At 37.2% G+C, this 26,839-nt stretch overlaps 1 protein-coding gene across 1 annotated transcript in view; it reads right to left on the reverse strand.

Moving 5' to 3' along the window:
• Parp16 (Poly(ADP-ribose) polymerase 16) overlaps window positions 1–26,839 on the reverse strand; it is an 88,302-nt gene that overhangs the window by 48,042 nt on the left and 13,421 nt on the right. The window contains exons 2-4 of the mRNA XM_090377230.1: window positions 23,925–24,150; window positions 11,843–11,986; window positions 2,822–3,025 (exon numbers count right to left, since the gene is read on the reverse strand). Coding sequence (XP_090233356.1) covers window positions 2,822–3,025; window positions 11,843–11,986; window positions 23,925–24,107 — 531 coding nt within the window. The 5' untranslated portion in view covers window positions 24,108–24,150. The remainder of the gene's footprint in view (window positions 1–2,821; window positions 3,026–11,842; window positions 11,987–23,924; window positions 24,151–26,839) is intronic.

The following is a 26,839-nucleotide window of genomic DNA, read 5'->3' on the forward strand; positions in this document are numbered from 1 at the left end:
TTTTCAAAACACCCTGTATATAATACACAGTATAAGAAAAAATTAAAATAAAATAAAATTTAAATAAAATGAATAAGAACGAAATAAAAGATTAAAATTAAATGAAAATTCTGTATTCACTGGTAGAGTGCAAGACCAGTAAATGCCAATAATTGTATGCCAATTGGTGGCAGTGCAATACTAGTGGATGCTAACAAGATCCCATATCCATGGACACCAGCCGGCAAAAAAAAAAAAAAAAAAAAAAAAGAGCGAAGCAGATGCATCCCTCTTTTCTTTCTTTATATGATGAATTTCTTTATACAATTCTTTTGAAAATTGGAATGGTCATGATCCAATGTTGAAGGTCTATTATCAGTATGACAAAAACTAATAGTAATAGTCCATGAGTAGTCTCATAACAAAAAGTGAAGAATCTGTTGGAAAATTAGATAAAGCCTCAAGTTGATCAGGCTCCAGTAGTGAAAGTCTAGATTGGATGGTAAGGATATGAAAGGTCAAGATGAGACAAAAATAATTTCAATAAGGTTTAATTTTGATTCCTCTTTAAATCAATAAATATTTAGATTTGTTCCTTTATGACATTCAGCATGGTAATAATAATAATGGGAAATAATTTGAAAGTCAACTATTGAAAATAATTTCCATAGCACATCCAGGTTTTGCCACCAAGATCAACTATCAAGTCTTCCAATGCAAAGATGACATTCTGGGGTACTAAAGGAGTATGTACACTAGGTAAAAAATGCTACATACCAATCAGCACACAGTTTGAATCATTCAAAGTCTTCAAATTTAATGGTAGGAGAGTTTTCCTTTTGTTGAAAACTTCATTAGTAAAGCCTCAAAGGAATTGAAGGTAGTCTGGCCCTGAAGCAGACAAGTCTCATGATGAAAATCCATGTCACCAAGTTAGGCAGGGGTGTGCATTATCACCATTATTATTTAACTTATACATGGAGGATGCTTTAGAGAAAGTGAAGTGTAAAACTAGAGGAATAAGCATGGGAGGAGTTCAGGTGCAATTCATACATTTTGCAGATGACAGCTGCGCTAGCAGAAAATGAAGATTTGAAAAACACAATAGACGTAATGGAAGGTTTCTTAGATTACAGGTTCAAAATTAACACAAAAAAGACAAAAATAATGGTTGCCGGAAAAGAAAAATCAAATAAAAACAAACAAGACAGAAACTGATAACAAGAAAATTGAACAAGTTCATTTGTATATCTGGGAAGCAACATACAAGAGGATGGCAAGCCATTCAGAAATAAAATGAAGAATTGCAATAACGAAAGAAGCACTTAGGGAAAAAAATCATTTATTGCAAGCAAGATAAACAAAGAAAAAAGGAAGAGATTTGTGAAAACTTATATGTGGAGTATACTGCTGTATGTGAAACATGGTCAATAACAGCAAAGACTGGAGAATTGAAGCATTTGAGATGTTTTTCTGGAGAACCTTGATGAAAATCAACTAGAGAGAAAAAAAGACGAATGAAGAGGTCCTCAGAGTAGCAGAGAAACAAAGAACAATCAAGAAAATCCTAATAAAGAGGAAGATGCTGTTCCTAGGACACTGTAGACAGTGATTGGATGGTAAACATACTAGAATGACAACTTGAAGGGAAAAGAAGCAAAGGACAACCAAGAATCACACAACTTGACGATGTGCTCCGACTCTCAAGAATAAACTACAGCTAGGCCTCGCATAACGTGAGTTCGATTAACGCGATCTTTTTTTTTTTTTATGCGATAGTTGAAAAAGATTTGAATCGCGCGTTAAGCTTACCACGAGTCGTACGGTCAATAAACAAACGTTTGCCTGCTGCCCACCTCGGTGTGTTCCATCAACCATCGGAAGAAGACGTATTACTTGTTTGTCTCCTGCTAATAAAGTCAATGCACACTTGCATAAAAATTGAAAATTTTAAATGAGCCAGATGAAAATGTTACTGCGAAGGAGATAATGGTAAAAGAATTAGATGAAATCTTTTTTATCGCATAGAACCTCAAACAAAAGGTTTGAGGTTCTCTGCGATATTTATTTCGCCAGGGCCCAGAGAAGATTGTTGTTGGCTATCGGAAATTGACTGCTGAAAAGAGAAAGTCAACACTGTTCAAATATTTCCGCAACAGTCATTTCTTCATTGTGTATTTTATGTCAGAGGTTCCCAAACTTTCTCGGTTCATGGTGCCCTTAATGTCTCAGTAATGTTTTCAAGGTGCACCCACACCAAAAGAAATACCTAACAGTTCCGTTTAGTAGTTAGGTCCAAACAACTTAATAAGAAATGCTGAAACTGTGAACTACCTCGAGCTAGTAGTTCGCGCGGTGTCCAACAGATGTCAAGTATCGCTGTGTTTCCCTCGAAAATTTAAAATATTCCACAGCGCAAAGTTTGGGAACCACTGTTTTATGCAATAAACATTTAATTCCATAATTATTTTCATTATCTTTTACATTGTATACAGTTAAAAAGTTATTTAAAAGGTATTTTTAAAATTGTTTATGGACATTCCAGAAGGTCAAGGACCAATTATAATTTTTCCTATTGATTATTATATTCAATTAATGCGTTTCCGTTTTGCGCGATGCTCTCACGGGACAAATTAATTGCGTTAATCGAGGCCAGCCTGTACAGTAAGGCAAAACAAAAGGCCCAAATCTGGGATGAGTGGAGAAAAAAAAATCTCTATGGTGATGGGGCTTGGCCCTTAGAATGATTATGAGTAATAATCTTGTTATTTGTATATTTAGTAAATTTTTATGTTTAAAAAAATATATTCACAAGAATTTCTATAACAAAGTGCTATACTACCTTATTAAGATGTGCAACCAAGCCATTATGCAAAATGGAATGAAAGTTTTCTAAGCGTGACCCATGATAAGCATACAGTACATTTCTTCCTTTCCTTGCATCTTGGAAGCGCTGTTCAGCCATGGGACTTGCACAAACTTCAAATACATGAGTAGGATGTGGAACTTCAATAACTTGGCCAGTTAATTTCTGGATGGCAGTGAACTTGACCATTAAAAAATAAATTTAACATTCATACTGTGTGAATAATTAGATATAGAAAAATACCATAATTAATTAATTAATTAAAATTCTATATACTAAGGATAAATTATTCATATTACTATGAACAATTAATCCTTACTATATTTTGTACTTACAGCACTAAGAGAACAGATAAAGTATATGCAAAGTACTATGTGGTTATAGTGCTTATATATCAGTAGAAGCAATTGGATGTGGTTAAATATAATACTACTTGACAAAGTTTACTGGGAGTAAGCACTTTGCAGCTGGCAATGAGACAATGATTGCAGCAGCATCACATTTGGGAGGGAGTAAACATTATAATACTGGTTTAAAAATAGTTGCAAAAAGTTAATCTTTAATATCAAAGAATGTATAAATTTCTTGAATAAAATCAAGGCCAGTTGTTTCCAAACATCTTGTTTCATTATTTCATCAGAAGCAAATACAGTTCAACCTCGATATAATGTGGGTGTTTTACGTGACAACTTTAATACCCAAGTTATAAGCAAAGCATGTTGTAGCTGAAAAATTTTTACCCCTTTTTCACAGTTTTTTTTAACATAGATACACTTTATTTACTACTGTTTTATGAGTATACAGAATAAAAGAAATTATTAAAAGTTATATCTTTCCCTTTACGTTCTACTAATACACGATGCTATTATTTTATACATATACTGTATATTTTTTTATATTACATATATATTTCCTTACGCAAGATGACTTGTGTAAAGAAAACATAAAATCAACGGAAGTGCTTCCAGTTCACATAGATGGATAGTGCAATGTTCAGTGTGGTGTGACATAAGCACTGGGAAAGCAAAAATAGGAGTAGGAGTATGTTATAGGCCTAATGACTCAAATGAGTACAACGAACAATTGTACAGAGAAATAGTGGGCTAGAAATCAGAATGTCTTATAATGGGGGATTATAACTTCCCAGATACTGACTGAAACTTGTGGATTGATCACTCGCACACTAGCAAGAATTTTGTGAATTTATTGGATGATTGTTTTCTGCAGCAACATGTTTGAGAGGCAACAAGAGATGGTAATACTCTTGATCTGGTTATCGGCAGTGACCATTAGTGTATTAAGAATTTGCAGATAAAGAAACCACTAGGTGGCAGTGATCACAGTATTCTGATGTGCGATTTACTTAAAGATATAATTACCATCAGGGGAAAAGGGAAGAGATTTTGCTTCATTAAAGGTGAGTACAGTAGTCTCAGACAGTTTTTAAATTCTGTACAGTGGGAACAACTGATGATGTTACCAACAGCAAATTCTAAGCGGGAAGCATTCAAGAAATTAATCATGGAAGCTACTAGATGTTCATACCTATTAAGAAATATTGTTCAAGGTTTAGGCCTAAGTAGTTGTCAAATGAACTAATGTGACTCGTGGCAGAGAATAAAAATGCATGGGATGAATATAAATTATCAGGTGACACAGAAGCCTGTGGCAGATATAAGCTAGTCTGAAATCAAGTAACAAAGGAGATTAGGCAAGCGAAAGCAGATTACGAGAAATCTTTGGCAAAGCATGCTAAGAAAAACAGCAAGGATTTATTTACTCATGTATAAACTCTAAAAGAAAAGGGATGAATCAGATTGGTCCACTTGATATTGATGGTTCGACTGTCGATGATCCTGCTCAGATAGCAAACAATCTGAATGAGTATTTTGCATCTACATTCATACATGAGGAGTTATTAAGGAAGGAAAATGCCAGACGTTTATCAAATTGTAGCAGGGTGCTTAATGATTTTGTAATAACTGAGAGCAAAGTGGAGGAGAAATTGTTCAAGTTAAACATAAGAAAGGCACCTGAGGTGGATGAAATCTATCCAGCTATATTAAAGGAGGTAGTAAAGGAAGTAAGCAAACCCTTAGCCATAATTATGAGAGCATCCCTGGACTCAGGGGAGGTCCCCACGGACTGAAGATGTGCCAATGTATCCCCAATTCACAAAGGAGGATCGAAGGGTGACATGAGTAATTACAGACCAGTTGGTATAACTTCTGCTCCAGGTAAAATAATGGAGTCACTGGTTAAAGATGCATTGCAGGATCATCTAGACAAGACTGCAGCAATAATTCAGACACAGCATGGGATTGTTAAGGGAAAGTCTTGTCTGACAAATTTGATAGGATATTATGATGTGGCTACAAAGGAACTGGATGCAAAAAATAATTTTGATATCATATATTTGAATTTCAGGAAAGCTTTTGACACTGTTGCACATGGAAGACTATTGTACAAATTGGAGCAGAATGGTATTAAGGGTAAGTTACTATAATGGATAAAAGGATGATTGAGTGGGAGAAGACAGAGGGTGGTAATTAATGAGTGCTGCTCTTCGTGGACTAATGTTATTAGTGGAGTCCTACAGGGTTCGGTGTTGGGTCCTCTGTTGCTTTGTATATTTATCAATGATATTGATGAAGGTATATCAGGCTTAGTGTCGAAGTTTGCAGATGATACAAAAGGTTGGCAGGGTTGTTAATGACAGTAATGGCAGTGTGCTACTGCAACAGGATCTAGATAATTTGGGCAGATGGGCTAAGAAGTGCCAACTGAAGTTTAAGCTTGACAAATGCAAAGTACTGCATATGGGTAGAAGTAACCCCAGAGAAACGTACCAACTGTGTGGTACTACACTTAAGGTGGTAGAAAATGAAAAAGACCTGGGAGTGATTGTGCAGTCAGATATGAAGTTTTCTGAGCAATGCAGACAGGCTGCCAGGGCAGGTCATGGGGTTTTGTCAATGATATATAGAAATTTTGCTAGCAGGGAAAAGGAGGTTATTGTCGCTCTGTATAAGGCAATGGTCAGGCCACGCCTTGAGTACTGCGTACAGGTCTGGAGGCGTCATTTTAGGAAGGATGTAGATTTTCTTGAGCATGTACAGAGAAGGGCAACAAGATTGGTGATGGGAATGAAGGGATCCTCTTACCAAGAGAGGCTTAAGTTCTGCAAATTGCAGTGGCTGGAGACTAGACACCTGTGCAGTGATCTGATTGAGGTGTATAAGGCCTTGAATGGGTTGAGCATGCTGAATTCTGATGGGATCCTTCCACTTGTTCAGATTACGGACCTAAGGGGGCATAAATTCAAATTAAGAAAAGACAGATGTAGAATAGATGTGCGGAAATTTGCCTTTAGCCAGTGGGTGGTTAATTGCTGGAACAAACTTCCATCTGCCGTTGTGGAAGTTGATAGGTTAAATAAATTTAAGGAGGAACTGGACAGGCATTTGGAGGGAATGCTGTGATTTTTTTTTTTGGCTGATGCTGCCTAAGCTCATACACTTGCTTTCTTGCATCACATGCCACTACTACTACTATTGCAACAGGATCTAAAAATGTTGGGCATACAGGGCAACTGAAGTTTAACACTGAAAGTAATACAGATGGGTAGCAGTAACCCCAAAATAACTTAAACTGTGCAGTACTACACTCAGGCTAGTGGAGAATGAAAAAGACCTGGGGATAATTGTGCAGTCAGATATGAAGTTTTCTGAGCAGTGCAGACAGTCTGCAAGAGTAGGCTCATGGGGTCTTGTCAATGATACATGGGAATTTTGTTAACAGGGATAAGGAGGTGATTATCCTCTTGTATAAGGCAATGGTCAGGCTGCACCTTGAGTACTGCATACAGGTCTGGAGGCCTCATTTTAGGAAAGATGTAGAGCTGCTAGAATGAGAACAGAGAAGGGCAACGAGATTGTTGATTGGAACAAAGAGTTGCTGTTACCAAGAAAGACTTGAGTTCTGCAAATTGCAGCATCTGGAGACTAGGCACCTATGAGGTGATCTGACTGATGTGTATAAGGCCTTTAATGGTTTGAGCAAGCTCAATGCTGATGGGATTCTTCCTCTTGCTCAGATTATTCAACTGAGGATCATAAATTTAAATTGAGGAAAGACAGTTGTAGAATAGATGTGCAGAAATTTGCCTTTGGCCAGCAGGTGATTGATTGTCGGAACAAACTTTCATCTGTCATTGTGGGAGTTGATAGCTTAAATAAATTCAAGGAAGAACTGGACAAACTTTTGGAGAAATGGATGGGTGAAATGGGAAGGGTTTTTTTTTTTTTGTTTTTGGCTGATGCTATATAAGCTTGCTTTCTTGCATCATATGCCTCTACCAATGCTAACACCAGAATCAGTGGAAGAGTTAGAAGACAGAGAGCCACATACCATTACTGCAGTGAGCAGTCAGCAAGAAAACTGGATACCCAATTACAAAAACAAGTCCACAATCATAAATGGAAGCTTATTTAGAAGACCTTTATTCAACATATGATCAAAAATAAGCCTTTGAAATGTCAAGAGCAATAGCTTGAGTTTCACTATACTTTTCTATTAAACTTGTCTATAGATGGTAACATAAGCCAACATGCAAGGTGTGTCTATTAAATAATGAGACTGCACATGCAGCTACTGCACACCAAGCACCAACTGTGAAACAAAAGGCACAGCAGTTGATCCTGAACCTTTCCCTAAAAGTCCACAAAATGGCATTCCAACATGCTTATTCGCTTTGCTGCGAGACAGGTTTTCATTACCATGTGATTTTGCAGTTTTCTAGAAAAATGACAGACAAAAGAACTGAACAGCGAATCAACCTCAAATGTTTAATGAAAATAAAGAAAACACCAACAAAGTTATGAGTTGTCACATCAAGTTTATGGGGCAGATATTATGCTAGGAGCTCGCGAGTTTGAATGGCATAAAAGATTTTTAGAAGGAAGAGAGAATATGGAAGGAGATGAACGGCTGGGCTACTCGGCATCCGTGAAAACTGATGAAAATGAGGACCAGGTAAGGGCACCGATTAGAACTGATTGTCATTTAAGCATTTGAGTGATTGCATCAGAACTCAATATGGACAAAGAAATAATTAAATAAATTTTAAGTGAAAATTTAGGCATGAGAAAAGCGTGTATGTACCCAGATGGCACCAAAAATTTTGAATGACGATTAAAGAATGAGAAGACTCCAAGTTTGTGAAAATGTTTTGAAAAAAAAAAAAAAAAAAAGAAGATGATCCAGACTTTCTGGAGTACTGCAATTCTCTGCAATTAAATTTGGCTGTTCCAGTACAAACCAGAAACTAAAAGACAGTTAATGTATTGGAAAACAAAACTATCCCACAGATCAAAAAAAAGCAAGAATAAACAAAATCAAAAATGAAAACCATGCTTCATGTTTTCTTCGATATTAAAGAAATTATGGCTGAATATGTCCTACCAAATCGAATTGTCACTCAAATATACTACACTACACTGAAAATTTGACAAGACTGTGTAAAAAAATTTGAAGGAAGAGACCTGAATTGTGGAAGAATGGGCAGATGCTCCAAGACAATGCTCTAACACATAACATGCTCTCTGTTCACCAGTTTCTCACAAAAAAAAAAAAAAATCTGTGTATGAACATGCAACTTATTTGCCAAACCTAGCCCCTTGTGACTATTTTCTCTTCCCTCAACTGAAAAGTCTACTTAACAGAATGATTGAAAATGACCACCGAAGACTAAAAATGTCTTCAGTGAACATTTTCAGTCCACTAAAGACATTAAGTAAAAAAACAGGTGACCGAAGTGCTAAAAGGGCTTATATAAGATGACTCCTAGAAATGCTTCTGTGCTAAGAAGAAACATATGGAACAGCATATGCATGCCCAAGGCAAATCTCGAATGGATAACACGTAAGGTATGAAATATTTCATTATATTTTTTATATTGCAACAGTCTCATTATTTAATAGCCATACCTCATATATCACTAGTGCAGAGTTCTCAAATTTTTTGGTCTCGGGATCCCTTTACACACAAAAATTATTGAGGACCCTAAAGTCTTGGTATAACATCTTAGTATTATTATGAAAATAGTTTTTACCTTGCTGACCTCCTGAAAGGGTCACAGTAACCCTCAGTGGTCTGCAGAACACACTTTGGGAACAGCTGCACTAGTGGATCGATACTGATGGAACCTATATTGGCAATAGTGATCAGGCAAAAGGTGCAAAGAGAGTTTAGGAGTTTGCATTTAATGGGTTTTTCCATTATTTTGGAAAGAGTAGAGGTAAGGTGCAATTGGACAATAATTGGATGAGAGGGATTTGTTTCCCTTTTTAGGAACTGGCTGGTATGAGCAAATTTTCAAGTAGAAGGAAAAACATCAGTGGAATAAGAAAGTGGACAAATTATGAACGTGACACAGAGTAGGGCTAAGCTCAGGGGCACAGATTTTTAGAACAAATGGAGAAATACCATCAGGACCTGGAGCTTTCTTGGCGTCAAGATTGTTCAAAATTCTTTTAACATCCTTTTGACAGAAAACCACAGGAGGCACTGAGTGAGTGAAGTGAATTAGGAATGGCAAGAAGTGGTCTACCAACATTACCAATACAAGAAAAGCAGGATGCTAGCAAGTCAGCTTTATCTTTAGTTGGGGTGGCAATAGAAACTGATAGAACCATCAGTTTCCATTACCACCTCATTCCCCATCTGTACTCCTACCTAACAAATGTGGAAGTACAGATGGGAAAAAGTTGCAGCCAACAGCTCCAGCAAGAGACCAGAATGTTTGACTACTGCCCGAAAAAGAAGCAAGTTTTCTACTCTTACACTGATTAATAACAGCTTTACAATTGGTTCGAGATTTTGTGTAGGCAGAAAATAAACCTGGATACTTGGGTGCAAGCGATTTATGATGTGCAACGTTCTTATCTTGAACAGTCTTAGTGCATTTATTGGAAAACAAATTTAGAGAAAGGATGAAATTTTAAAGTGGAGTGTGGAATCCTTTATTCCAATAAAGGATTTCATCCCTGCAAGCATAATTTTACTGACATGATTTGAGTAAACATTGATATCAGAACATTTAAAACAGTAACACGACCAACAAAAATAAGAATATAAATCTTGCAGTTCTTGTAATTCACATTCTTGGAATTCCAAACAACATGAGGCTGACAATGGTCACAAGATTCCACTGGAGAAGAAACTGTCACTAAGTTGTGATTTGAGCTGCCTAGAGGACTACTCACCTCAACTATGTATTGAAAGGTTTGTTCTTGAGAAAAAGATCAAGAGTGTTGGCTGGGTGGTTAGGATTGTCTGGTATTCAGGTAGGTAAATGATCAATAATGGTCATTAATAATTCCAAAAGCCTCAGCATCTTGACCAAATGAGTTGAGAGAGTGTGTGTGTGTGTGTGTGTGTGTGTGTGTGTGTGTGTGTGTGTGTGTGTGTGTGTGTGTGTGTGTGTGTGTGTGTGTGTAGAAAACCGAAACCAGCTGGAGTTGTAAACATTAAAATCACCAAGGAAAATTACCTCACTATAAGAAAGTTGGACTGGAAAAGTCAAACTTCAAAGAATGGAAGTCAAAGAGTTACAAGTGATTAGTGGAATTGGGAAGTTGATAGAGGGGAACATATGAATTTGACAGAATGGAGTATAGAAAATTTAAGACAGAGAAGATTGAAAAGAAAAGATTCCAAATTTGTATTAAGTCTCTGACAGGGAATATTAGAGTGGATATATACACAAGTACAACCTTTGAAGCGAAAGGAATTTCATAGTGAATAATTAGGACAATTGAGATGAGCAGTGGTTAAATAAACTGGTAATTGGAATTCTATCAGAAAAAGTGGGACTTAGCAGACTAAGTGGAAATAAATATCATTGAGACAAACTGAAACTATGTATATTTGTGAAATGAATGAGGAAGTGTCTGGGAGGTTTAGATCTTTCTGAAGATATGTTTGTTCTATCAGTTTGACTATTCATGATGTATTCAATAGTATAGAAAAGGTGGGATGAGGAGGGACATGTATGAATTAATGAACTTTTTGGATCTGGTGTACACACAGCAAAAATATACCAAGCTCCTTGATATAACATGGCTTTGACAATGCCCCCACATACACAGTACTTGGATTTCCTCCAGTTTATCTGTATGTCTTTGAGAGAGAGAGTTACCAATCAGTTCGGTTCAGTCTGGTGGACTACGAGTGTAGTAGTATCTAGTGGCTGGGCTGCAAATATTGTTTTAGAGCAGTATCCTCAAAATGTAAAGAAGATTGGATCTTGCCATGATGCCCATCATAACTTCAAAAGACTTCAATTATACAGTATGATGGAAGATATGGGGGGAAGAGCTGGCAGAGCTTTGCTCTGGAGACTAAACATGGGTTTTACTACTTCAAGCCCCCAATAAGCCAAGTGGTGGTATTGCGCTGGTTGATGATTCACTACCACTTAGAATATGTATATGTACAAATAATGACATGATGTGAAATTTTCAGAATTATAAAAATTGACTGCAAACAGCTAATATATCAGTGGAGGTAAAATTCATTCTGGTCAGTGTTATTAACAGACTATTAATCACCATTATCAAACACCATATATAAGCAATTGCTGTGTATTAATGACTTTCAACATAGTAATTATTAATGTTCATTGTCAATTATATATATCTAAGTATTGCAGCAGACATCTTTATATAAGGGACAAAGTAAATCATCCCATTACTGTGTCTGCTATTTGGAAGTTTCATTGTACTACTGTTACCAAGCAGCAGTTTTTGTCATGCTTCTTTCTTCTTCTTATATATCCTTATTTAACAACAAGATGTAACTCAATTTTTCAATTTTGTTTTCAGTTATTTATACAATTCTTCACTTAAAATTAATTTGGAGTAAAAAACAATTAGCATTAATTCTTACCCAATAAAAACAATAATTTTTATTAGATAAAATAAATCAAATACGTACCACTTCTTTATTTCTTTGGTATAAAGAAAAATTGCCACATGTTAAACACCAATGCAAAAGATTTAACCCATCAGGTGGTATTTCATTCAAAAGATTATCTTCGGTCAGAAAACTGAAGGATGGTACGTTATACATTACATCATGCTAGTGGAGGGGAGGGAGAATTAAAACTCATTATTGACAAATACTTCATATATTTGAATACAAATAAATTAACTTTGTAATTACTAATGCCTGTTTTAATAATCTGTAATGAACAAATTCAAAATTAAACTGACAGACAAAAGCTATAAAATAAATGCACAATTTAAATATCGGTATCATCCACACACACATACCAAAAAAAAAAAAAAAAACAACCTTGAAATAACTGTGCTTATCTTAATATCCAATCATTTTCTGGAGGAGATTTTTCTCATTACTACCAATATGCACTGCAATACTTTGGTATAATTAAACATATTACATGTTTAGTACACAGACAAACCCTAAATAAAAAAGTCTAATAATAATCTGGCACAATAGAAATTTTTTCTATTGCAAACAGGCAATAGAAAAAGTATAGAAATACTATTTAGGAAGTATGGGCTATAAAAATTAAATATACATTTTGTATTAAATAATCCATGGATACATACTCTAATAGGGCACATGATCTCTATGGTTTTTAATTATGCTTCACAGCATATTTGTCAGGATTTTCTGAATTTTTTCTCAAATTTGTTCCTTTAGTTTGACAATATTCTGAGCACAACTGATATCCACTTTGCTTTTAACCCAGTGGTAGTAATCATGTTGGCTGACAAGACCAGTGGAAAACATTTAATCCTGGTGACTCACTGGTCGGGGATTAGCAGTTGTTACTTTTTGTACCTTCTTAATAGTGTCTTTTGTCTTGCATGTGTTACTTTTTCTTTTGTCCATTTGTATTGCTGTTCACTGTGTGTAAGCTGAATGGGAATGTGAGATGTGATATCATTTATGTTATGCCATTGTATCTGGCCAACTGCATTTTATCATGTACTGAAAAATGCTGCTTTTCATCACAATTGCATATTTTCCTCTATCCTAAATCTTCTCAAAGTTCAAACTTGCCTATATAGGTATTCTCATGGAAAATAAGAGAAATTCTGGTAGAATTTGTGGCCACAAACAGTAAATCAACTAACTCCAGGAAATTTATTATTTGTAGTAGTAGTGCATGATGCAAGAAAGCAAGCTTATAAGGCATCAGCCATATAAAAAAAAAAAAAAACATTTCACTTTACTTGTCCATCCCCTCAAATAATTTGTCTAATTTTTCTTGAATTTACTGAAATTACCTACTTCCACAACAGATGGAAGTTTGTTCCAACAATCAACTACTCACCCACAGGCTGAAGTCAAACCTCCACACACCTTTTCTGCAACCATTCTTACTAGATTTGAATTTATGTTCCCTCACACCGATGAGCCAAAACATTATGACCACCTACCTAATATGATGTCGGTCCTCCACGTGCAGCCAAAACAGCTTGAACCTGGCAAGGCATGGATGCTACAAGGTTTCCAAATTTGTTGTTGTTGTTATTTGGTTTTTAGGAGCATTAGCAACTAAGGCCATATTGCTCCGGGGATATGCGGTGGTCATTTCCTGACCTTTCTGCATTCCGTACTTGGTAGTCACGGGCTCAAACCCCAGTCTAATCAAGAAGCATGTGCTACACACTGCTGCTCCTGCCAGCCTGGCTATGGAGGCGCCTTCTAAATGTGTCTTGTGGTATCTGCTACCAACACATAACCAGCAGATCCTTTAACTCCTGTAAGGTCCGTGGTTGAGCTGCCACAAATTGAAGTTGCCATTCCAACACAAACCACAGATGCTCGATGGGACTGATGTCTGCGGAATTTGGAGGCCAGAACAATACCTAGAAGTCTTCCTCATGTTCCGCGAACCAGTCTCGAACAATCCAGGCAGTGTGGCATGGCACATTATCCTGCTGAAAGATGGCACTGCCAGAGGGGAAGACCGTTGCCATGAAAGGGTATATCTGGTCAGCAATGACGTTTAGGTAGGTGGTAGAGATGTCAGAGTGCCCAGCACATGGATGACTGGACCCAGGGTATCCCAGCAGAACATCGCCGAAAGCATGACACCGCCGCAACCGGCTTGTTTTCGTCCCACAGTGCATCCATGCGCCATCACTTCCCCAGGTAAATGACACACACATACCCGGCCGTCCATGTGGTGCAACAGAAAACATGATTCATAGGACCAGATGACCTTCTTCCAATCATTCAAGATCCAGTTTCGATGCTCGCGTGCCCATTGTAGGTGCTGTTGCCGGTGAACTGTGGTTAGCATTGGCACTTGGAGCAGCCTGCGGCTATGCAGCCCCATTTTCAACAGGGTTCAATATACTGTGTGTTGTGACACATTACTCCCATCACCAGCATTCCAATTACCGGCAAGTTCCGCCACAGTCACCCTTCTGTTCCCAAGTACCATCCAGGAGAGCCTTCGTTCACCTCGAGCATCGGTGAGCCGTAGTCGTCCAACACCTCGCTGGTGGTTTGTGGGTTCCCCCTCCTCGGACCACTTTCAGTATGTACTACCACGGCTGACCATGAGCACCCCACTCTCTGGGCATGTAGTCTGAGCAAGAGGAAGAATGCCATTAGCAATGAGTGTGCTCAATCCGTTCAAAGCCTTAAACACTTCAATCAGATCACCTAGAATGGGCCTAACTCCAGACATTACTATTTGCAGAACTGAAGCCTTTCTTGGTGAGACCACCTGTTTGTTCCCCTCACCAATCTCACTGCCTTTCTCAGTACCTGTTCTAGTAAGATCTACGTCTCGCCTAAAATGAGGCCTCCAGGCCTGTATGCAGTACCCAAGATATAACTAACCATTGCCTTGTACAATGGGATAATTAATTACCTCCTTATCTCTGCAATCAAAGTTCCTGTATATCATTGACAAAACACCAAAAGCTGGCAACCTGTCTGCATTGCTCAGAAAACTTCATATCTGACTGCACATGTAGTAAAAAGAAACTTGGAAGGAGGAGGGGGGAAAAAAAAAAAAAGAATGATTTTATGTTTATAATATTCGTTATTTTGTCAAAAGCATTAAAAGAAATTTATTACATTTTTTTTTTTTTATTTAAATGCATTAATTTTGACGTGTTTTTTTTTTTTTTTTTAAATATTGGCTTAATCTGTTATTTTGGAGAAATGCTGAAGTTTTGTGCAATGAAAAGTTCTGTTTTAAGATAAGAAATTTTTCTGAAAATTTAAGTATAATTAGAACTTTTTTCATTAAAATTAATGAGTATTTTCAGTGGCTAAAAAAGACAATATTTGTGAAATTTCCAATTTTATTAAAAAATGAAGAAATAAAATTACTAAGAATTGCAATCTTCTGCTTATAAAAGGTTCATCATTGGTACACTCAAAGCCCAATTCAAAAAGAGCTAAAACTTTTTTAAAATCGCAAAGTTAAAATCTAGGGCCAGTCGGGTGAGGTGATATCAAATGATATTGCAAGCAACAATACATGCCCATTCCAGGAGAATTTGGTATCGGCAACACAATGCAAGGAAGAAAAGCTTATACAGCAAAAATTAATAATAATAATAATAAAATATCCTCCTCAAATGCTTTCCATTCCTTCCAATAATTCGCCCAAACCTTTAAATTTATTCAAACTGCCTACCTTCATAACACTGTGTTGTGGAGGCATTTAGTTTGAATTATTATTCATTAATAATTCAATTATTATCCATTAATGCTCTGACTATATGAGGTGTCATTGTATTCTGCTGGAACTGTAGCTTTATAGCAGTCTATGGTAGAACCAGATGCTTATACATGAAATGGAAAATGAACTGTATCATTAGGAATGACAACATACGAGGTGTGCCAATAAATTTCCCAGACTGATGCTGTTGCGGACATGTTCAATGAGTATGAAAATAAACAGAAGTGGTATGTTGCAGTTCAAACTTCCTCCAACGGATAGTGGAGGAAGCTGATAGTGGAGTGGAGCTGCAAATAACAATCAGTTTTGTTAGTAGCATTAATGTTTTGTGTCACGATTTTGCAAAGAAATAACGAATGAATATCAAATTTTGCATTAAACTGAGAAAATCTGCAACAGAAATATATGAAATGTAAAAAACTGTTCATGGTGATGAAACATTAAGTTGTAGCAGTGTGTTTGAAAGGTACAAGTAGTTCAACGACAGCCGTGAGGATGTTCACAATGACCCAGAGAGTGGGCATCTGTCAACCTCCTGAAATGAGGACAGAGCTACAAAAGCTCAGAAAATTGTGGCAAGAGATGGTCGCTTGGACCTCAGAATGATGGCTGATGAGATGGATATGAATAAGGTGATGATTCATCAAATTCTGCATGAAAATTTTGCAAGAAGTAAAGATGAGTGTCATCATGTGAAAACTTCATCCAGACTTGTCAAGAAAATTCTAATTTCTTCGACTGTGTTGCCATGGGAGATGAATGTTGGGTGTCTTGGTACAACCCAGAGACAAAGCATCAGAGCATGCAGTGGACTTCAAAATCATCAGCACGGCCCAAAAAGTTTGGTTTACACGTCCAGATCAAGATGATGCTGATCATTTCGACAAACAGAGGACAATTCACAAGGAATTTGTACCCGAAGGAGAGAGAGTCAATGCTGCATCCTACATTCAGGTGCTTCAAAGACTATTGAAGTGCATTTCCTGGGTGACATTGCAATTTTGAGTGAAAGGCAGCTCGTTACATGACACTGTCCCTGCCCAATCTGCATTTGTTGTGAAGACATTTCTGATAAAACATGACATTATACAGATCAACCATTCACCCTAATCTCCCAATTTAGCACCATAGTAGTGGCATAATGTTGGGTGTAGGGTGCCACCAGTGGTTCCCACAACTGCGCCATCAGTACTCTTGTGAAGTAAACAGAACTCCGTAAATGCCAGAAATGTATGTGTAGCGTGTGGTTTGTGTAGTATGGTGTGTTGTTCTTCTGGCTACTTGGCCCCTAGTGGGACTCTACGTTGCCTGCCACCACCACCACCACAGGGAGGTGAGCCACAGGCAGTCCATCAATTTCTGGCTACTTTTTTGCCAGAGTCACCTGAGCGTTCTGATGGAAACCAAGTAAAAAAAAAAGTGAGAGTAAGGGATACAAGAACAAGATAGTTTAGGAGGGGAAGGAAGTAGGAAGGATGGGGAAATAAGGTGTCCTCCTGATGAGGGAGGTAATCTAGCACCGGTGGACTTCTTCCTCTTTTCCAAATTGCCCGTGAAGGAGAGATTTCAGGATTTTGAGGACATGAAGAAAAACATAACTGCTGAACTGAACATTATCTCTTTGGATACCTTTTCTGACTTTTTCAGAAACTGTTAGAATGGTGTAAATAGTGCATTCAATCAGGTGGTGATTATTTTTGAGTAAAAATAAATAAAACCACTTTTAAGCTCCTTCAAACTTTGTGTTCTTTTTATTGCACCAGTCTGGGAACTTTATTGCCATGCCCTGTAATTCCATTTGCTGGCATAATCATTAAGGAGGGCTGTCCATTCTCTGTGCAGCTTTTGTGTTATGGCTTCAAATTTCAAATGCCATTCCTCTCTTAGGCCATGAATTGTGAGCTTAAAGGCCGCTACACGTGTTCGGGTAAACCTGTCAGTTATGTCTGCGCAGGCATGCCTGTACAGGTCTACCGGATGCCGATAGTGCATCTACAAGCTCCGGTAAACCTGTTAGTTATGCCTGGGCAGGCATGCCTGTACAGGTCTACCAGATGCCCATAGTGCATCTACAAGCTCCGGTAAATCTGTCAGTTATGCCTGCACAGGTCTACCAGAGTGTGTGGATGATAAAACTGCACAGTTTTATGATATCAATATAAAAGTTATTTATACTCAGGCATGACCATCAGGTCAGTAGAGTTTACAATAAATCAATCAATACAAATTGTTAATCATATTTAGCAGTCACGGGCTCGAACCCCGGTCCACTCAAAGAGCGTATGCTACTGCACTCGTGCTCCTGACCACTTGGCTACGTCAGGCCTTGTATCTGATAATTAGTAGTTGTAACTACTAATTAGCCTCTCCTCAGCATAAAGGGTCTTTATGCTGAGGAGATTTATGCTCGGCCTTATTCTATGTGAATAAGGCCGAGCAGCTATATGAAATCAGTGATTTCAAAATTACAGGTGATTCTTTATTAGAAAAACTTTTGAGCATATGGGCAAGTAAGGCTTCTGGGGTTAATGGCATATACCCAGTAATTTTGAGGGAGGCAGCCTGAGAGTGTACTGAACCATTGTGGTTAAATATCAGAGCATCTTTGAAATTAGGAGAGATTCTTTTGGATTGGAGAAGTGCCAATGTATTGTCAATACATAAAGGCAGTTCTGAGAGTAAAATTAGTAACCACAGGCTGGATAGCCTGACTGGGTAAGGAATATCTTAGAGTAAAATCCAGGGATAATTAGATAAAAATGGCATTCTGAAGGACACATAACATGGTTTTAAGGGAAAACCAGGCAAGCTATTTTGACAGTTACTGACAGTTACATGAGCTAGGTGAACAATTTCAACATAGTTTATTTGGATTTTAGCAAGACATTTGTCTCAGACCTTCATGAGAGGTTACTGTATAAGCTAGAACACGTTGGGATTATTGGAAAGACAGATTGCAGGGTGGCTGCAGAAGGCAGAGGGTTGTGAATTAACGGATATTGTTTAGATTGGTGTAACGCCAGAAGTGGGGTCCTCCAAGGATCAGTTCTTGGACTACTGCTGTTTCTGGTTTTCATAAATAGCACTGACAAAGAAATAAATGACATGATGTCAAAATTTGCAGATGACAAAGATTGGGAGAGGCATTAATGATCAGTGCTAAGCAGCACTCCTTCAGGTTATTTGAACAAGTTTCAAGAACTGTCAGAAAAGTGGCAGCTATATTTTAATGCAGCAAAATGTAAGGTCTCACTCTGGGGAAATAGCGACCCCAAAATAACTTATACACTTGATGGATTCAAATTAAAAACAGTAGAGGAAGAAAGGGATCTGGGAGTTATGATACAAGCAGATATGAAGTTTTCTGAACATTGTAAATAGGCAGCCAGGAAAGCCCAAGGTGTCCTGTCAATGGTTTATCAAATAATATCCTGCAGAGACAAGGTCATAATCTCACTGTATAAGGCAATTGTGAGACTGCATTTTTATTACTGTGTCCAGCTATGGAAACCTTTAAAAAAGGATACAAAGAGCAACTCATGTGGTGAGATTGGCAAATGGGCGACTGTACGAAGAAAGAATTCAATTATGTGGGCTATAAACTCGGCAATCAGGTACCTCAGAGAGGTTCTGATTGAGGCTTATAAGGTGCTGAGAGGGGTTAGTAAAAGGAACAAAGGTGGAATTTTCGCTATAATAAAGAATTCTAGAACCAGGGAGAATAAATTCAAAATAAAAAGGAAGAGGTTTACACTAGATTGTATGAAGTTCTCTTTTAGCCTGTAAGTTGTTGCTTGTTAGAACAAGTTGCCTTCACAGGTTGTTAAGGCTGAGAATTTGCAGAAATTTAAAGGTTGACTGGATGGTTACTGTAAATACATGGGCTGTGTTCTGTTAAGAGTAAGAACAGGTGCATGCAGCGCTGGAGTGGAGGATATACGGTGTATACCCTCTGGATTTTTTTAAGGCGAATAGCGTATACCTTCTGGTTTTTGAAAGAACTAAATATGGCGTATACAGTTATATGCCATATACCCTCTGGAATTCGATTAATATGCACAGTTAATTAATATACTTTAAAAGCAGAGAGTGTTAATATACTCTCTGCTTTTCGTAACTTTTCGTAACTCTCTGCTTTTCGTGGATTTTGAGTTGAACTTTGGCCCTCTACCAAATAAACTAAAAGGGGTATTAATTTTAAATCCCCCGCAGCGTTACCATCCACCAATAAAGTCAACCGATTCTTCGCCGGTTTGAAACCAGGCATGTTTTTTTCTTCTTTCAATATTAAACTTCTTTTAGGCATTCGTTTCCACAAAAGTCCTGCTTCATCTATGTTAAAAATTTGTTGAGAAGTATAACACATAATTCATAGATTCAGAGAGAAAAAGATTCACACATAGATTCAGAGAGAAAAAGATTCACACATAGATTCAGAGAGAAAAAGAAAAGCAATATCGATAAACAGAGGCGGACTGGATCAAAAATTCTTACCCGGGAAAATTTATAGTGGCCTCATACTATGGTTTATGGCCAAAATCACCCCGGCCTCTGGGGTTTCCCCAGTAAAGCTTATGGCCAGTCCGCCTCTGTCGATAGAGAAAAAATATGAAATTGTGAAATGCTTTAAGCAAAATGAAAGACCATGTGATATTGCATGTGCTACAGACCTAAATGAGGCAACACCGAGAATTACAAAGAATGCAGAGAAAATAAAAACAACTTCCATAGCAGAAACATCTCAAAATGTAATTAAAATCCATTAGATTAAGACACAAAAAATTGGAAGAGATGGAATGGCTGTCATCTGTTTGGATAGAAAATCAAATGAAAAACAAGTTTGCTTACGATAGAAGAAAAAGCATTAGCAATATTTTATTACGTAATAGTTGTAATAAAATACTTACGTATTTTGTTACGATTATTTATTGTGTTTTGTAATGTTTTGGTTACAAATGTGTGTGTTCAATCTTGGGTGGGTGGCACCTATTTTTCCCATAGGGCCTGTTGTTTATATTGCACAATTTTGCATTGCACGAGGGTTTCTAAGAACACAACTATCATGCTATACGAGGACTGACTGTATATGTTATGCTAGAAAATACCTGTACAGTATTGCAATATATGTGAGGCTGCCAGGAAAGCTGGCTGGGACTGCCTTCTTTAATTGAAAAAAGAAAAAAAAAATGTAGAGTTGGAATGTACTGCAAGTATGTATAGATATACAGGGTGTCTCAAAAATACACGGCATAACTTCAGGAATGAGTTCCTCATATGTAGACAATAAGAATATTTTATATCAACATCGTTCCGGAAATGCTTGGTTCCCGAGTTATTAACCGGAATGTCCTATCTCCCGCAGGTAATTTCCTTCATCACAAGGTACTGAAAGAATCTGGTGGTTTTCCATTCCGACCATGTACTCAAATCAGGAGCAAGCAGATATGCACTTTATGTATGGTTTGGTGGACGGCAATGCTCTCGAGGCTCGTCATTTGTACCACGAAAGGTTCCCAGAATGAAGATGTCCAGACAGGAAAACGTTTGAAGGTATCCATTGCCGACTTTGTGAACATGGGACCTTTACACCTGCTGCTGCCGACAGAGGACGACCGAGATCTACGACTCCTGAAGTAGAGGAGATTTTGGATGTTATGCATGCCACTCCTGGAGTCAGCACACACAGAATAACAAAGCAATGGCTGTTCAACATTCGACTATTTGGAGAGTGTTGCGAGAACACCAACTATATCCTTACCATCTGCAACGGGTACAGGCCTTGTCATCAGATTACCCTACATGAGTAATGTTCTGCCAGTGGTTCTTGCAGCAGTGTGGTACAACTCTTCACTTTCCTGCCTTAGTGATATTCACAGATGAAGCACAGTTTACACGAGACGGAATCCAAAATTTTCACAATCAGCATGTATGGGCTGAGGAAAACCCACATGCAATTATGGCAGGTTGTGAGACAATACGAAACATGCCAGGAATTTGGCATCATCTTTGCAAGTCCATGAGACGTCGATGCAAGGCCTGTATTCAGGCAGAAGGTGGACATCTTGAACAATTACTAAAAGGTGATGTGAACAGTTAAGTGTCATAGACAGACCTTCAAAACTCGGAAACCAAGCATTTCCGGAACTATGTTGATTTAAAATATTTTTATTGTCTACATATGAGGAACCCATTCCTGAAGTTATGCTGTGTATTTTTGAGACACCCTGTATATGCTTATAACTTCAAATAGAACAAAAGAATATGTATTAGTTATAAGATCACAGATTTATTGCTTTTGAATGCTCATATCATCAATTAAAATTGCTTGGCCGTCCTACTCTCATTTTTGTTTTTCCAAAGCTTTTCACACCAAACTGACTCAACATTGTACTGGCCACCCAATATCAACTGGATGCACAGCCTTAGATTTTATGTGCTTCTTAACCAAGAGCATACTCCTCCCCCTTCCTGTCCTGACATCTTTTGAGTACAATACATTACTATCCCTTGCATTTTTACTGATTTACTGTCCCCATCTTAATTAGCATATCTCTGATATCTTTTGAATAATAAAGCAGTTCCTTGTGAACTGTCATATACATTTTTATATCTAATGGGAGACCAGTAAGTCTTGAAACAGGCTGGCTTATAGGTATCTCATATTTTAAACAAATAACAAGCATAGGCTTTCAGTAATGTTACTTGTTTAAAAGTAATTCTTTTTGAGGTGATGTGTGGGGAGCAATCATCAGGCACATATAACTTGTGCAGCTGCACCACATTTTGCACTTGCAGTTTTATACTTTGAAAGAATTTATTTTGCATTTTTTAAAATTCTGCTCCAATATTTCTTTAACATGATTAAGGCATCAACAATATAGCAAAAGTAAAAGCAATTGTATGAGCTTATGCAGCATCAGCCAAAAAATAAATAAATAAAAAAAAATAACACCATTCCCTCCAAATGCCTGTCCAGTTCCTCCTTAAATTTATTTAACCTATCAACTTCCACAACGACAGATGGAAGTTTGTTCCATCAATTAACCACCCGCTGGCTAAAGGCAAATTTCCGCATATCTAACATCTGTCTTTTCTTAATTTGAATTTATGCCCTCTTCGGTTCGTAATCTGAACAAGTGGAAGGATCCCATCAGAATTCAGCATGCTCAACTCATTCAAGGCCTTATACACCTCAATCAGATCACTGTGCAGGTGCCTAGTCTCCAGCCACTGCAATTTGCAGAACTTAAGCCTCTCTTGGTAAGAGGATCCCTTCATTCCCCTCACCAATCTTGTTGCCCTTCTCTGTACACGTTCAAGCAAATCTACATCCTTCCTAAAATGAGGCCTCCAGACCTGTACGCAGTACTCAAGGCATAGCCTGACCATTGCCTTATACAGAGGGACAATCACATCCTTTTCCCTGCTAGCAAAATTCCTATATATCATTGACAAAACCCCATGACCTGCCCTGGCAGCCTGTCTGCATTGCTCAGAAAACTTCATATCTGACTGCACAATTACTCCCAGGTCTTTTTCATTTTCTACCACCTTAAGTGTAGTACCACACAGTTGGTACGTTTCTCTGGGGTTACTTCTATCCATATGCAGTACTTTGCATTTGTCAAGGTTAAACTTCAGTTGCCACTTCTTAGCCCATCTGCCCAAATTATCTAGATCCTGTTGCAGTAGCACACTGCCATTACTGTCATTAACAACCATGCCAACCTTTGTATCATCAGCAAACTTTGACACTAAGCCTGATATACCTTCATCAATATCATTGATAAATATACAAAACAACAGAGGGTCCAACACCGAATCCTGTGAGACTCCACTAATAACATTAGTCCACGAAGAGCAGCACCCATTAATTACCACCCTCTGTCTTCTCCCACTCAACCATCCTTTTATCCATTGTAGCAACTAACCCTTAATACCATTCTGCTCCAATTTGTACAATAGTCTTCCATGCGCAACAGTGTCAAAAGCTTTCCTGAAATTCAAATATATGATATCAAAATTATTTTTTGCATCCAGTTCCTTTGTAACCACATCATAATATCCTATCAAATTAGAAATATCCTAATAATATCCTATCAAAAATAGAAGTTCAGAGCATTTGAAAAGTTAACAGATGCAATGGGCCTTGCAGAGCATTGTGTCAGTTAGGTGAAGCACTTTTTTGGGTGGCTGTTAAATAGTGAATATGTAGTCAGTCTCACACATCAAAAGAATAGTTTAGTTCATATATATCAGAGATCACAAAAAGAAATGTACTTATTTTTTTTTTAAAAAGTGCAAAGTGATATATCAATCAGCGAAAAATATATATACCAGTTTTTCAATATCCTTTTCTTCAGAGTTTGGCCTATAAAACAAAGAGGGAAATGGACGAAGCACAGAGTCATAACGATAGCTCTTGGCAGCAGCAAAAAAGAGAGTCCAGCGCAAGTCAGCAGCTAATACATCAGAAGTGATAACAGAGACAGCTGGATGGATGGCTTCTTCTTCCAACATATATATAAAGTCCAAGTTCAAAGCTATTTCAGGCAGCAAATAGCTGAAATAGAAGAGTGATCTAAGACTGCAATCAGCAATTGAAAATGAAATTTATTCAATTAAATGTTTAGGGAACATAAAGATTATGGTACACCATACACTGTTTTTGCTGTGGAAACAGTTGGATGTAACTATACCAGTATTCAAAAGCTAAAAAATACAAATACATTTTTAAATTAAAATAACAATTTAAGTGATCATTAATCATGAGTTGAGATATAGTCTTCAAATGGATTCTCAACATATTTTCATCTGGAGGGAAAGAGAAACCAGATTTTGTCCAGCTAAAATTGAAAAAAAAAAAAAAAAAAAAATTCACATTTGGAGGTTATGATTTAACAAATGGGGCTGGAATTATTATCAATGGCTATACTGTACAACTGGGGAGTTCCTCAAAGAACTCATGGCTGTAGGATATTGAAATGAGATCTTTGATTCTTTGTTTGCCTTCATGAAGGGTACCCAGTGGACAATAATACATGCTCCCATAAGGTTCTTCTAGTAAACTAATACCTTCAGGAGCATACAGCCCATATGGAATGTTCAGTCAGATTTCTGGAGCCCCAATCCAACCACAAGGAATGCTTCAATAGGGTTCTCTAGGCACCTCAGAGGGACACCCCTTTCCAGAAATCTCACTTAACATTTGTCAGCACTTATGTAAGAACAGAAATTGATACTTCCAGCACTAATTAAGTCTTGTTCTTTGCACAAAGAGCAGATATCACACTTGCAATGATACCGACAGAGATCACGTTTTATTATGGTATGTTTCGAGGGATTATCGAAGACATGCCATTAAGAATGGCATGTCTTCAATAATCCATTCCATTTATAAATTCATTTGCATAACTGTAAATTCAGATCAAAATTTGTCCTGTCTTTATGCATTATTTAAGCACATTAAAATGCTTTATCACTAAACATTTGTCATAATCAAATTAAAGTTTCTGATTTATGGTTTTGTTCCTTGGCTTTTGAATACCAGTGTAGAAACTCTTTTAACAAAAATAAAATATTGTAAAGTTATTAATCAATTCACTACTTATTTCCTACCAAGTAAAAAATCAGCCAAATAGTCTTCAAGAGTTATTGATTATACTGAACAGTTCACTCACCTGTTTATATTCTTGAAAAGGATGCACACTACATTATAGTAAGTGCAACAATGTAAATTTATTGAATTTATACTAACTAAACTTTGCTAACAATTAATTAATACGTTTACACCAATGCAGAACTTGTTGTAGCTGCAACAATTTATGCTTGTGAGGTGCTACATTCAAGATATTATTAAATAAAAATAAAACAAAGTTAGATAATCCTAATGAAATATAAAAAGAAACAAAATTAACCAGCAAGCCAATACTCACAAAGAGAAGTACACCACCACAAAAATCCTACAATACTGAGAAACCGTAGTCCAGAATAACACAAAGACACTGTGCTCATACACAGAACCAAAATCAAGTACAGTCTGTCCTCGTATAGCACGATAGTTGCGTTCCTAGAAACCCTCGTGCAATGCAAAATCGTGCAATATAAACAACAGCCCCTATGGGAAAAGTAGGGTTAGGTGCCGACCACCCAAGATTGAACACACATTTGGAACCAAAACATTACCAAACACAATAAATAATCGGGTAATTTTAATCGTTATAAAATACTTACATATTTTATAACGATTAAAATACGTAATAAAAATAATATTATATTATAATAAAGTATTTTTAGTATTTTTTAATACTAAAAAGTATTTTTACGGATAAAATAGTATTTTATTCGTAAAAAATTTATTATATTAAATAAAATAGTCGTAATAAAATACTTACGTATTTTATAATACGTAAGTATAAATTATAATACGTAAGTCGTAATAAAATATTGCTAATGCTTTTGCTTCTATCGTAAGCAAACTTGCTTTTTGTTTGATTTTCTATCCAAAGAGATGACAGCCGTTCCATCTCTTCCAATGCCCGTGACCACCAAATAGGGAGGCTGGGGAAAGGTCAGGGAATGACCACGGCATATCCCCGGAGCAATATGGCCTTAGTTGCTAATGCTCCTAAAAACCAAATAACAAACAACAAACATCTCTTCCAATTCTTTGTGTCTTAATCTAATGGATTTTAATTACACTTTGAGTTGTTCCCGCTATGAAAGTTGTTTTTATTTTCTCTGCATTCTTTGTAATTCTCCGCGTTGCCTCATTTAGGTCTGTAGCACGTGCAATATCACATGGTCTTTCATTTCGCTCAAAGCGTTTCACAATTTCATATTTTTTCTCTATCGACAGAGGCGGACTGACCATAAGCCTTATCCGGGAAATCCCGGTGGGCCAAAGGCCGGTGTGATTTTGGCCATAAACCGTAGTACGAGGCCACTATAAATTTTCCCGGGTAAGAATTTTTGACCCAGTCCGCCTCTGTTTATCGATATTGCTTTTTTTTTCTCTCTGAATCTGCAGCGTCTTCGCCAGGAGCTTCATTTTCACACCTTTTAAGTATTTTACTAATTTTTAGGGAATAAAGCACAATTACAAAACGAGGAGGCACGCTTAATACACATAAACAAGCTGCGCGCGTATAGCAACTGAATAAACAACACCGTAAAGGCCGAGATACACTATTAACACCTCACATTTTACTGAAGCACATTTCTGGGGGTTACTACCATAAAACAATAAAAAC

Source organism: Mastigoproctus giganteus, chromosome 7, assembly GCF_048544385.1.
Source record: "Mastigoproctus giganteus isolate SK-2022 chromosome 7, ASM4854438v1, whole genome shotgun sequence".
Taxonomy (NCBI): domain Eukaryota; kingdom Metazoa; phylum Arthropoda; class Arachnida; order Uropygi; family Thelyphonidae; genus Mastigoproctus; species Mastigoproctus giganteus.